Source organism: Pholcus phalangioides, unplaced genomic scaffold, assembly GCF_987345545.1.
Source record: "Pholcus phalangioides strain wild (caught in Gottingen) unplaced genomic scaffold, Ppha-v1.0 ptg000009l_1, whole genome shotgun sequence".
Classification (NCBI taxonomy): Eukaryota; Metazoa; Arthropoda; class Arachnida; order Araneae; family Pholcidae; genus Pholcus; species Pholcus phalangioides.
In genome coordinates, this window is record NW_028301602.1 from 53,357,685 (window position 1) to 53,372,625 (window position 14,941).

General features: G+C 36.6%; 1 protein-coding gene across 1 annotated transcript in view; it reads right to left on the minus strand.

The window, feature by feature from the left end:
- Window positions 1–14,941, minus strand: part of LOC149083293 (DNA excision repair protein ERCC-6-like) — a 435,993-nt gene that overhangs the window by 369,396 nt on the left and 51,656 nt on the right. The window contains exons 6-7 of the mRNA XM_089236536.1: window positions 8,220–8,813; window positions 4,218–4,353 (exon numbers count right to left, since the gene is read on the minus strand). Coding sequence (XP_089092662.1) covers window positions 4,218–4,353; window positions 8,220–8,813 — 730 coding nt within the window. The remainder of the gene's footprint in view (window positions 1–4,217; window positions 4,354–8,219; window positions 8,814–14,941) is intronic.

Below are 14,941 nucleotides of genomic sequence, written 5' to 3' on the forward strand. Positions count from 1 at the left end.
CTCCCCCTGTCAGCAAAATTTCGTCAGCGCTCTGCCATCACCTCATAAAGAATATTGGTGGGATCAGAGACATACATGGGAGGGGGCTCTTAATGCAAAAATTTTTTTAAAAGAATTAAAATTTCAAAAGAAAATATGTAATTATTATTATCAATTTCTGTTAATTTCAATGATATTTGAAGGCTAATAACTCAAAAACGTTTTTAAGAAATTGATTGCGACCCTACCTTGGTAACCCTTGACCAGTGGTAAACACTTGGCGTCTGTGGACCAAATGTGGCCCTGGGGTTATGATGTGGCCTGTCCCTCTCAAACCTAATTTTGTAAAAATGAATCAAGCAGCACATTCACAGATCGCACTGAACCCGTGGCACAATTCCAGAATATGTAACTTCTGAATTGTCAACTAAATCTTATGTCCCACATTTACGTTTTGTTGATCTTCCAAACGTTCTGCAAAATGATACTTGTTCTGAACATCTTTCGATACATTAATTTGCAAACATTCCATTGTGTCATTGTTCTGTAGTTATATCACGAGTAACCATTGCCAAAGTTTTATTGGAAAGTGATTTGAATGTGATCATGCCGCTAGTGTATTTCTCGAATTTTAGACCAAATTTTGTAGACAGAATTTTTGGCGTATTCAAATGTTCGGTCCATCCTTCATTATATTTGTATTTTTATTTGCACAAATCAAATGTTTTTGACTTTCCAGACTTTATTTTTTTAAATTTTTGATTTCGTACATTGTATTTGTTGCATCTATGATCCCAATGTATCCTTCGCAATTCTTTTGTATGTTTTTATTAATTGCATCATTGTCTATATGCTCATATGTGTATATACATATAACTTTTATAACTAGTTTTTGTAGGCCCAACTCGTGGCTTGCAGGCGATGTGAGTCTGTGCACCTGACCATGCTCCCCCCCCCCATATCTTTGTATTGATATATCATTTCATGTACAACAAGTGAAGAAGTGTTTGTGTGTGTGTGTGTGGGGAAGTGAAGTTGTGGGAGGGGTCCTACTGCTGATTGGCTTGTGGCTGTGTGGTCTGGGGTGGGTGACTTGCTGGTCTTGGATGGTCATTAGATTTTTCCACCGTGGCCCTCCTGAGACGAACCAGCTTATATCCCCTAGGGGGACAGAGAGGGGTCACGGTTGGTATGGTGGTGGCACAATTCTAGACCACTTAAGCAATCTGTGGAACATTTATAGATCCCTTGAGTGACATGTGGCGCAGTTTTAGAGTACTGGTGCGGCCACCAGTGCAGTTCTACAACTTGAATCACCCGAGAGATTGGCGAGACACGCCATCCACTCACTAATAAGAAAAGCAGTACGGCTGTTTTCCTACAGAGCGCAATATGGCTCACGACAGCGCTTTATGTCCAGCATGACTGGCGGACTGCTTCTGGAGAAGTTTGCGTCACTTGCAGCTCGTTTCATCAATCTTCTTTTTATTTTTGAGTTCTCTTTCCCTTCAAATCGGAGCATGCAGCCAATAGAGTAGCTGACGCCAGGGTCATATACTATACAGCTGTCCTGAGCTGATGCGCCCCACTTGGAAGACACAAATGCGTAGCGTAATTATGTAACACATTTCTGCCGAAGCGAAATGATCCAGTTTGGTTCACGTGACGCAAAAAGCCTACTCCTAGGAAAACCTGGCTTTTGAACGCTCATTACGGGATCCCAGGAGAGAAACCTGTACTTGAAACCATAACTTTTTTTTTAATAGTCTCTCATGGAATCTCTGTGTGTGGACAGAGCCTGTCCTTCCCCTTTTTTACCTTCTTATTTACGACAACCAATCGCCAAAACTGATTAGCTCTCCCCACTGGACTTCAGTTTTTAGCACTTTGACTAAGGCGAGGGGCAAAAATATACACTTGTCGTCGTCCCAGTACTCCAGTGAAACTGAAATTTTTTCCTCCCTTCTTTTTTAGAAGTGAATTGTGATAAAACACGTCAAAAAGGAAAGCAGTGACATTTTGCGGTTTCTTGGAATTTTTGTACTGAGATATTGGCTGTAAACAAAAGGAGGGAGGGATAAAATAAGAATAGTAGGAGAGCATTTCGGTAAAAAAGGACGACTGTGGCAAAAGTAGGCAAATAGGACAATTGTAAAAAATAGGAAAAGTAAGAAATATAGGAGCGCTGCGAGGCCTGCCTATTACATTTTCATTTTGAAAAAAAAAACATTTGAAGAATATGCAAAGAGGCCAAGCTGGACATATGAAGTCTTTCACAACAGAAGGTAACAACTACGACATCAAAACTTATAATAAAAATACCAAAGTAAAGAAAACAATTCTGTCCACCACAGACGCTTTCTTATTTTGACCACATTTTTCATTGGGACAAAATGTGTTTTTCCATCTTGATAATAGAACCCATAAATGCTGAAACATATGTCAGTGCATTGTAAACTGTCATTTGTCCTCATCACGTTGTGAATATTTTCTATAGGTTCGGGCAAAGTGATTCTTTTGATTAATATGCCTTAAAATTTTAAAAATAGGAAAATATGCAGACATAGAAATCTGAGCCCTATTAATATTAACAGTTCATATAAACACTGTATTCAATTTTGCAATATTTTATCTGAAAATAAATCATTTTACTTCCAATTTTATTTTTATACCACATTAGCCAGCATGACAGAAAATTAGTTAGATTCTGGAAAATTAATATTATTCTAAAAACCCAATAAACTGGCTAATGGCATAGTGATTCTTATTAAACCTAGCTTTTCCACTCTAACATTCAGGAAACTGATGCCCCACGTGTTTCAAAGCATGTTGGCTAATGGGGTGGGGGGGAGGGAAGAATACAGTATATAGTTTTAAAGAGGAAGTTTCAGATAGTTTTGGACAAAACGATAAAAACCATAGTATATTTAACACTTGTTATAACGACCCCATCATTTCATTGAAAACGAATGTAATATCGAATGGTCATTTTATAGAAAGAAACAACACCATAGGATAGTTATTGAACGAAAACTTTTGGTATTGGCCATAGTAACGGAATGGCCATTATAACTTAAGGTCATTACGATGAGCATTGACTATTTACCAGGTTTTTAAAAGTTCTGTCAAAAACCTTGCCAACCTTGACTTTCAGATTTTTAACAATTAAAGAGCATTTGATAGAGTTTAGGCAGTTTTTATAGTTTATTAATATAACTTAAAGGAGGTTTATTAATATAAGAGGTTATTACTTAAGAGGTTTATTAATATAAACTATAAGGGAAAGTATTTATTTTTATGTCATATTTTAGAACTTAAGAACAGATTTTGGGTAAGTTCGAACCAGTTAATCATGCTTTTTCTAATTTTCAATTCTTTTTTGAAAAATTTGGGGTTTGATAATTTTTCAAATTTTCAATTAATTACTTTTTAATATCACTTTCATTAAAAGAAAATCTATTGATTTCCCTGTCATATGTTAGCTTCACAAGGTTTTGGACAGCTGAGTACAGTTTAGGACAGTAAAATCCACTTCTTCTATCTAAAACAACAATCCTACTCAGAAGAAGCACATGATGTTATTTGAATTTATGTTATTAAAAATTTTTAAACATACAAGTTCTAACTAAAACCTAGGCTACCTCTAACATACTGCTGATCTGGTGGAAGGGTACATGTCTAGTACTCTTGCTGAGGTAAGCCTCCTGTCTAATACAAAAAATCACTAAGACATTCCAAACATTAATGATAAGAAAATACATACGAAAGTAAGAGATTTTTATTAAAATGTCTCATATTTTTTCTATATTAAATCAAGACTGGATACATTATTTTATATCATCACATTGTATCAAAGTTTCACCCAATGAAAATCACTTTGCTGCTTGCAAATTTACATCATCACTTGCTGCCTTTTAGAAATTAATGCGCATGAAATGAATAACTGGTATCATGAAATATTTTCCCATCTGCAACCCTGAACATTACTCTCTTGTACCCCAGCTGAAAAAACCATTGCTCCAAGCATTTCAAGACTGGTAAGCAAAACTAAGAATTACAACTTCAAAATTTTGAGCAAATGCAGATTTACAATTAGGTAAAAAGTACTCTCAATTTAAAACTTGAGGAAAAAATAATAATTTTTAACATAAAAATACATTACATGAATAAGTTATCAAAATAAAAATTCTGTTTTAAGATATAAAAGTGAATTTTTAAATTAAAAAAATGCATTTTACTTCATTCTTTTAAAGTATGATTGTTGACAACCATCATCAACAATTCTTTTTGGCTTATCTGTAGATTTCTTCAACTTGGACACTTTATTTTCACTCCCAGTTTTCTTTTTTCTTTTTGTTTCTTTGACCTTTAAATCTGTAAGAAAAAACTTTGGAAATAAAAAGTTCAAATTTAGTTTAAATTACCTTTAACCCCCTTGTTATACGGCCCATGGTGATGGATGAAAAAAATTCACATGCAGTAAATGTGCAATAACTGACCATTTCATCTACAGGGTGATCCAAAAGTCACTCAACCCAATACAAAATTATTAATTTATCAAATTCTGCTGATTGTAAATGCAAAGTTTTTCATAGATCGTAGCACTATACTGTTCAAGATGTAAAGTCATATAATTTTTTCCATGCACACTTGATACTCTCAGCAGGTCTTTGTTTGTTGTATGATTAAAATGGGTTTTCTGCAAGAAGCAAAGAATTTTTATGATTCAACAATATTTTACCACTCGTTTGTTTGAAGCTATTATTGGTGCATTCAAAAATGAACTTCGAAATTTTTCTGTGCCTGAAAAGACAACAAACTTCCAATTGCTGTCCAGTTTTCGAGAAAAAAAAGAAATGCTCAAGACCACAGGCGAAGTGAACGTCTGTCTCAACGGAGCCTGCATAAAATGCATGAACTAAAGGACAAAATAGTGACACCTCCTTCAAAGAGTATAAGGAAGTTGGCGTCACAGATGGATATATATCATATGAAACTGCTCACAGAGCTTTGAAGAAATTGGAGTTAAATGGGTTGTTTCATCGCAGCTTGTTTCCTCGTCCACATGATACAGGAGCATAGACAGTACAGAAGTGGGAGTGACAATCCACCATTCATGAAAAACTGTATCATCAGGGTGTCTACCACATAACAAAAGCAAAATTTGGTGACTTTTTGACCTTTTCTCTTTCGACATAATGAACCATGAAGGACGTTTTTTTCATATCAGTGGTTCCCAAACTGTGAGTCATGACACCCTAGACGGTATGCGAGTTAATAAAATGGGGAGATGTGAATGAATTTACATTATAGAAACATAAGGAATCAATTTGTATCTTTTGCAACTATTCATGGGGCATGATGATGTCAATACATATATAGACAATGTATTTTGATCAACCATACAAATATTTGATGCGGCGGGGGGGGGGGGGGCAACCCCTTCACGTTCCCATGCATCTCCACCCATAGTAAGCTCTGTTTAACAACACAAACAGAAATCTGTCAGAGTCTTGTTACTGAGAAAAATTTTGCAGCACCAGTCATTTTGTGCCTACAATGGTTTATTAAACGAAACCTAGTAAAGCCAATTACAAGTGAAACCATGGGTGCTGTGGGTGCTCAAGCACTCATGGTGACATAGGTCTCAGTACCCCAGAATTTAAGTCAGAAATTGAAATTTCCTATATATATAAAGCTCAAGACAAGGGAGCACTCACTGATTTCAAACACCTCCAACGCCTCCCCCAGTACTGTTAAACTGAACAGCCAAAAAAACTAGTATATCTGCCTAATATCGTGTAGGGCCCCCGCGAGCACTCAGAAGTGCCGCAACACGACGTAGCATGGACTCGACTAATGTCTGAAGTAGTGCTGGAGGTAATTGACACCATGAATCTTGCAGGGCTGTCCATAAATCCGTAGGGGTAAGAGGGGGTGGAGATCTCTTCTGAACAGCACGTTGCAAGGCATCCCAGATATGTTCAATAATGTTCATGTCTGGGGATTTTGGTGGCCAGCGGAAGTGTCTAAAGTCAAAAGAGTGTTCCTGGAGCCACTTTGTAGTAATTCAGGACGTGTGGGGTGTCGCATTGTCCTGCTGAAATTGTCCAAGTCCGTCGGAATGCACAATGGACATGAATGGGTGCAGGTGATCAGACAGGATGCTTACGTACCTGTCACCTGTCAAAGTCGTATCTAGACATGTTGTCTGGCCCAAGCGAGGTGTAAAGCTTTGTGTCGTGCAGTCATGAAGGGTACACGAGTGGGCCTTCGGCTCCGAAAGCCCATATCGATGTTTCGCAAGCTGACACTTGTTGATGGCCCAGCATTTAAATCTGCAGCAATTTGCAGAAGGGTTGCACGTCTGTCACGTTTAATGATTCTCGTCAGTCGTCGTTGGTCCCGTTCTTGCATGATCTTTTTCCGGCAGCAGCGATGTCGTAGATTTAATTTTTTACCGGATTCCCGATATTCACGGTACACTCGTAAAATGGTCGTACGTGAAAATCCAAATTTCATCTCTACCTCGGAGATGCTATGTCCCATCTCTTGTGCGCCGACTATAACACCACGTTCAAACTCACTTAAATCTCTGTAACCTGCCATTGTAGCAGCAGTAACCGATCTAACAACTATGCCAGACACTTGTTGTGTTATATAGGCGTTGCCGACCGCAGCGCCGTACTCTGATTAGTTCCATATCTCTTTATTTGCATACGCATGCCTGTACCAGTTTTTTTGGCTCTTCAGTTTATATATTAGGCAACTCAGCTGTTAGATGGTCATTTATATACAGCACATACAAATTAAAATTCAATGCTTTTGAATAGTTTTAAAATCTTTCTCAGGTTTGCATCTATTTTGTTACTTTTAGGTAGCCACCAGGGAGGGACGCCGGAAGTCAGAAATGACTGGTGTTGCTCAAAGCATGCGAGTCCTTTTTCTGTACAGGCCACAATATATACATATATTTTCGTCTGACCATACATCCTTTTTTGAAGTAGAGTGTTCTGTTTTTTTTCGAATCTATGATTTTAGCGATATGACCCGTTCTTCAACCTACTTTTGTAGTAGTGGTAAGATTTTTACACTACAGTAAAATGTAACAAATCAATGCAGGAGGGGGTATAGGGGGTCCCGTGTCTGCCCCAAGACCAGTGTCGTCTTAATGCATGGGCCCACCTGGGCACAGCCCAGGGGCCTCACAAAAGTGAGAACCAGTTAAAATTTGAGAATTTGCCAGGTGGGATCTCAGAAAAATCTCTTGGCCCTGGGGCCCATGATGATCTAAAGACAGCCCTGCCCAAGACAATCAAAAATTAAAATTATTTTTTGAATAAAATATTGAAAGAAAATACCTTTATGTGCTATATTTTTCAATTTCTATATTTTTCAAAAGGCGAACTCTCCGGACGACCAGACATAAACATAACCCCTCCATGACTCATTTGTATAATTTCTGACCATGAGGTCCTGATGACGGCTCTCCATTGTAGAGCCGAAATGCATCGACCAATTAAAATTTTATGTCTTAAAAACATGTTAATTTTTTGTAGAAATTAAAACCAGGAAACGTTCTAATTTTTTGTGATAATATAGTAGTATTCTTTATTTTGCCTCTGGATAGAGTAAAATATCCTTTTCTTGGTTTCCCAGTAGGTGATCATGACGAAAACAACAAAATTGAGTGCATCAGAAATTAGCCAAAATTAACAGTAAAGGATTTATACATTAAAAACACGAATAATTAATAAATAGTGTTATTTTATTTTGTTATTACCGCTAATGTTAATGAAGTTACTACTAAACCAAACATACACCTCATCCATATTCCTCTGCGGAACTTCTAACAAATCGGTATATGTTGGAATGTGTGTATACACATAGTGAACCTTCCGTGAAGTTTGTTTCTGTGTAATGCTTGTTATGTTTAGTTCTCCCATTTGAAATAAATTTTTTAAACTATGATTTTTTAAAAATGAAGTCACTGAATAAGTTTTATAATATTTTATGCATAAAAAATAAATAAAAAATTAATTCAATGAAAAACTTTCTACTCTATTAGTAGTGAGGTTGATCTGAAGCTACCCTACTCCGAGTTATAAGAGTAAGCAATCATTAGATAGCCTCTTGAGAAATGGTCAATGGCCTCTGTCATATTAATCTTACTCCCTTTATTAATGGAGGTTTCACTGTGTACAACATTTCTATCCAAGTAGTTTTTACAAAATGTGTACCTGATTCAAAATCATCTTCATAATCACTGTTACCAGAGAGATTTGGAAGATATTCTTTATCGGAGCCATGAAAACTATCATCATCGTGATCCATAGAATCATCACTCCTTTCACAGTCTCTGCAGAAATTTTTATCGGTGTTAGACTTTAAAGATTTAAATTTACTGCAGTGCATCTTTTTTTGCAATTTTCGTTCCTTCCGAACATCCAACACTACATTAACATTTGTAGATGAAGGACCTGGTTGTGATTCAGCAAAGTCTGGTGCCAAAGTATTTTGTATTTTTCTAGGAATCAGAGACACCAATGACTCTGGCTGTAAAACCACACTACTGCTCTGTTCAATAAATGACTTCTTAAGACCTTCATTTTTTTGAGCTAAGGATGATTGCTGTAGTAAAAAACTATCAAAATCTGTCAATTGGTTTTGGACTGTAGTTATTGTTCTTTGCTTCTTCAACAGTTTTTCAGCCGATTGTCCAGTTGTTACTGTACCAAAAGGTGTCATCTGACCTGTGCGTATGAGTCTTTCTTCTTCTGTCTCTTTTGAAACAAGAGCTGCTTCTATAGGATATTGGGTTGTTTCATCTGCATCTGGAATGTTAATATTAAAAAAAAACATTAGTCAGTCTTTTGAACATTACATACAGTGGAGCCTCTCAGACTACTTAAGAAATAGGAATTAAGAATATATTAAGAGTATTATTTATATTTAAAAGTTTTTATATTTAAAACAGTAATATGCCTCTTTAACCGTTTATGTCCTGACGGTACAGTTGACCCCCCCCGTGTTCGTTTTTTTTGCCAACACTCAGCAATCGTCATTCAGGTGTTCTGTTTATAAAATTTGAGTTGCACGTGTTTAGGATGGCTCATTTTTTTAATACTACTGATGTTTCGAAAAGACAAAAAAAAAAAAAGTGAAAATTTCACAAAAAAAATTGATATATTGACTATATATGCTTGGAGAAAGTAAATCAATTGCTGCTGTTGCTTGCCATTGTGGAATGAACAAATCTATGGTGAGATATATCAAGAAAAAGGAATCTGAAATCCAGTCCGTCGAGGCTGTAGCTGCACCTATGGCAGCGAAAACTTTACATTGCCTACGGGACCCATGTTTCTTGTACAGAAAATGCTGTTTTTTTGTGGGTGAAGACTGCCACAGAAAAGGTATTCCAATTGATTCTAATATTATGAAAGAAAAGGTGAAAAAATTTTACTCTTCTATAAAGGAAAGAGCTGGTGAAGTGTCTATTTCATCAGACTTTTATGCAAGTAAAGGTTCATTTCATAGGTTTAAGAAACGATTTGTATTATGCAATGTAAAAAATCACTGACGATCAAGCTTCTGCCAACCAGGAGGCAGCTAGAACATTTCCAAAGAAATTATAAAAGATATTGTCACGTTAGCGAAACAGGTGGGGGGAGAAGGGTCCAATGATATGGATATAGACTGAATTGAACAGCTAAATTAATAGCAATTCAGAGGCATTAACCGAAGAGGAATTAATGCAGCTGAGTGACTGCTCCTGAAACTGTACCAGATGAAGATCAAGATAAAAAAGTATAAGACCACTTCAACATGTGTAACATAGCGGAAGGGCTTCGCAAGTTCAAATTAGCAATAGATTATTTTCATGACAGATCCTTCTGTGGTACGTTCTTCACATGTAGAAAAATTAGTAGAGGAAGCCTTATCTACATATTCCACCATACTTGATATGAAGGAACGACAAACACAAATCAGTGTTCTTTCAGAAAACATCTCCACCCTCTTTTACATATCCTTCTACCCCTGCATCACTCTGCTCTTCTCCTGATGTTCAATAAACGAGATATACAAAAAAAACCCTATGGTTTCAGTTATTCACGGAATTCTGTATTTGCTGCCACCTCCGGAACGTAACCCCCGCGAATACAAGGCCGACTGTACTTCGAAGTACCGCTTTAATCAAATGCTTATATCTTCGTAATATGACCACTTTTACTGATGGTATCTACAAGGACACTATGAATGTAGTTCCAACAGCAGGCAGTCAATCTTCATCATAGTCGTTCTGCTTCTGTCATGCTAGGTATGAAGATGATTAGAGGCAAGATTGACATTGCCATGATACAGGAACCTTGGACTGTAAATGGTAAAATTTTAGGTCTAAAAGTCAAGGGATATAATATCTTTTATGGTGTTTTCAGTGACAGACCTAGAGCTTGCATTATTGCCAGTGCTAAGCTCACTGTGATAAATTTGGTAAAATATTTGAGTAGTGACACTGTTGCTATCAAGATAGCTTATGAAACGCAAGGACATGAAGAAATCATCTTCATGTCAGCATATCTTCCATTTGAAGAAAAAAAAAGACCCACTTTCAAATGCTGCAAAAGAACTTTTCCAGTATTGCAGCGTGGGTAAAAAAGAACTCATCCTTGGTTATGATGCTAATGCTCACAATGTTTTATGGCGCAGCAGTGATTGCAATAAACGAGGTGAAGATCTTTAAGAATATATATTACATTACAATCTGTACATTTTTAACAAAGGTAATGAACCTACTTTTGTTACTGTTAATAGAAGTAAGGTTATTGACATCCCATTATGTAATAGCTCATTCCATGATCACATTGAAGACTGGAAGGTCTCGGATGGAATCATGCAGTCAGACCACCGTCTGATCATGTTCATTGTTGCACGACCAATTACAACACTAACAGTAAGTAGAAATCCAAGGTTAACTAATTGGGTTGCTTACAAAGAGGATCTTCAAGCCTTGGCATCAGGTCAATTTGGAAAGTTTTTCTCCGTACTTGATTTGGAGCTGTCTGTTGACCAGCTGCAACATGTCATTCTCCAATCTTTTCACCAGAATTGTAAGACTACCAATGCAGAATCACAGAAATTAGTGCCTTGGTGGTCAAAAGAGCTGAGTAAAGTGGGAAAAAGCTGTGGAAAGCTTTTTAATAGAGCTAAAAAAAGTGGTAAGTGGCAGGAATATAAAACTGCACTCACTGCTTATAATAAATCCATCAGATATTCCAAGAGAGCCTCTTAGAGAAAGTATTGTGATATTAATGATATCCCTGCTACGGCAAGGTTGGTCAAAATGATGTCCAAAGACAGAAACTGAGGTTTGAATACCATCAAGCTACCTAATGGTAAATTAACAGAATCTGAGAAAGAAACTAGCTGAAGTGCTTAGAGTACATTTTCCAAGATCTATTCCGGCTAGTAATATAGTGCTTGTCATCATGCTCTATCTACAACTACTTGTAGTAAGAGTAAATGGGATCTAGCCAGGAAGGTGGTCATGTATGACATTATGTGGGCTATAAACTCCTTCAAACCATATAAAACTCCTGGTATGGATGGAATTGTTCCAGCTCTCCTTAAGGAGGGTAAACAAATTCTTACTCCAATTCTCTGCAAAATCTACAGAGCATCTATTGCTTTTGGGCATGTACCAACTGCCTGGAGTCATACTATCAGGTAATTTTTATACCAAAAATTGGTAAAAATAATTACTATGAGGCAAAATCTTTTAGACCAATCAGTCTCACGTCTTTCTTACTGAAGACGATGGAGAAACTCATTGATAAATATATTAGAGGTTGTTTTAATGACAGCACCGCTGTCTACTTTTCAGTATGCCTATCAACCAGGCAAATCCACTGATACTGCTTCATATAATTTGTCTCATATATTAGACAGAAACATGAATGTTAAAGAAATAGCATTGGATGTATTTCTTGATATTGAGGGAACCTTTGGTAAGGTTCCTATTGACACTATTCTTCGAGCTCTTGAGAGAAGAAGTGTTAATAAGACAATTATCAATTGGATCAATAATTTGTTATCCTTCAGGTGCATAAATGCATCTCTGTGTGGAGATAACATGACAATTCATGCACAAGCTGGATGACAGCAGGGAGGTGTACTCTTTCCTATCTTGTGGTGTCTAGTTGCGGACTTGCTTCTGGAATGGCTTGCATTGGTTATGCTGATGATGTTGTAATTGTCACTAGGGGCAAGTACATTAATACAGTATCTAGTATTGTCTGATGCCCTAAGGAAGGTTGAAAAGTGGTGTGACAGTGAAGGACTTTATCGCTTCTCAGCCTTTTGGCCAAGATCAAAGTGTAGTGAAGGACTTTCTGTTAACCCACAAAAGACAACCATGGTTGCTTTTACCAGAAAAAAATACCTTTCTCAGAAAAATATCAAGTTCTTCTATTGGTCAAACTCTTAAAATAGGCCAGTGAGGTTAAATTTCTAGGTGTGTACCTAGATCAGAAACTGACCTGGAAGAGGCACCTAGAGTTTTGTCTGAACAAAAGCTAAGAGAGCTTTTTGGGCCTGCAGAAATGCTATTGGAAGGACATGGGGATTAAATCCTAGTCATCCACTAGACCTACTCAATGATCATATCTCCTATTATTACTTATGGTTCTGTTGTCTTTTGGTCCAGAAAGAGGTACAATACGGTTAAGTCAGACTTGGCTAAACTACAAAGAATGGTTTGTATGGCCATCTCTAGCTGTATGAAAACCACTCCTACTGAAGCAATCATCTGTATGAAAAGATTCATGAATTTGGGTCATTGGAAAGAGTACTCACAGTACTATCATGGGGTGGTCTTGATGTAAATGTTACACAACATCCATATCTCAACATGCCAAGCGATGGCATGCTTTCTAAATTTGCATTTAATCAGCCTTATATGGTTAAATTTTCTTCTAAGGAAGACTGGGGCATAGCTCCTACTCAGTGATAGAAATCTTATTCGGCATACTAACAGCTCTAAGCTTGGAAACAGTACTAGAGCTGGAATATGCTGTCCTGGAGATGGTACAGTTATCATATCCTTTAGGTGGCTACACCACTGTTTTTCAGGCTGAAATCTTTGCAATTCTCATTTGTAAAATTTGCATAGATAGAGGTTTTAGTAGAAGAAGCATTTTTATATGTTCTGATAGTCAGGCTATGCTGATGGTTCTTCAGGAGTCTGAAATCAACTCTCATGTGGTCTGAGAGTGTTACACTGCACTCTGTAATTTATCTAACAACAGAGTCAAGCTTTGCTGGGAACCAAGTAATTCAGGTAATGAATTGGCTGACAAGCTGTCTAGAAGGGGTCCTGAGCCAGCTTTGGGCATTACACAGGAATCGATCAGAAATACTGTTTTCAACTCATTCAGGAGAAAACAGTACCAAGATTGGCTGAATACTGATGTTCAGCGACAGGCAAAAGAGATAAATTGTGACTTCTCTAGTTTTAGGCAGAAGCTGATGAAGCTTAGCAAAAATGGTATTCGTAAAGATTTTGGTCTACTTACTGGCCACTGCACTCTTAAAAGGCATCTTAATGTCATAGGAATTGGCAGTGACTCAACCTGTAGAGGTTGTTTATATAAGGAAGAGACAGCTACTCACTTTCTTTGTGAATGTGAAATGTACTCTGCACATAGGTTTGAGCACTTGGGTAGTCATTTGATTGAACCATGGGAGCTTCAAGACATTCCTATTACATCTTTGCTGAACTTTGCTTCAGCTACAGGTCTCTATTAAAGACTTTTTTTTCTTTTGGGGATAATAGACCTCTGGTCGCAGTGCTAGGTTCTATGAAATAACCCACCCATAAGTCTAATGCATAAGAAGTTTAGTATTTAATGGTATTTGTCTCATTCATTGGTGATTTTTTTTGAGTATTATTAGCAAATGTATTTACTCCTCCATAAACCGTACATGCCAACCTTGGGACCAAGCCTCTCCACATTGTTTGCTGATGACTTCCCTTTCTTCTTCCCCCCCCCCCCCGAATATTTTAAAAATCAAATAAATGTTCTTATTCTCTCCAACTTGACTATATCGAACACATATACAGCTCTGAGGAACATTTAAAGTAGCCTTTCGTTTATGTTTGGCCTGTTTGACATGAATATTATTCATGAAATCAAAATCGGTTCTTCGATTTTTTTGGAACAGGAGGTTAATATATGAATATCCACTGCTTCGTCATCATTGAAATTCCTTCGCAGATACTTATCAATGAAAAATGTTATGAAGAAACTTGACAAATTACACTGGTCAATGATTTTTAACTTTTTTTAATAACATGAGTGAAATAAGTTTTTTTAGACTAATTAGACTAACAGTTCTGAATTCAAAAATAAATGTACAAAATCTCCACCATGAACAGTTTTTTCGTATATGCATGATGGTCATTTTTTGAAATGCACATACACTACAAAAAAATACACATCTTGAAAATGCATATAATTGGCATATTTTCAATAACAAATTCTAATACTTTTATTATGATAGTTATTTTATCATATTCATACATCATTATATATGAAATAGCAATTTTTTTTTCTTTTTACACATACATATTATATTCATAGATTACACATGCATATATACAAAACAAAATCAGAGCTCCCACTCAAAAAAATGAGAAAAAGTAGGAAAACGCAGGGCTAAAAAGTAGGATGGGGAGGGTAACCCCTTTAGACAACATAATCATAACATAATGGAAAAAACAAAATAAAAATTTTTGCAAAAAAAAAAAAAAAAATTTTGAATTAACTTTTTTTTTCATAGCACTATTTCGGTTTCCTATAAGATTGACTCAAGCCAAAGCAAAATGATAAATGACTTGGTTACAAAACCAATTTTTGGCCAAAACAGTGTGCACTAGCAACCACAGATAATTCCTTGCTCTTTT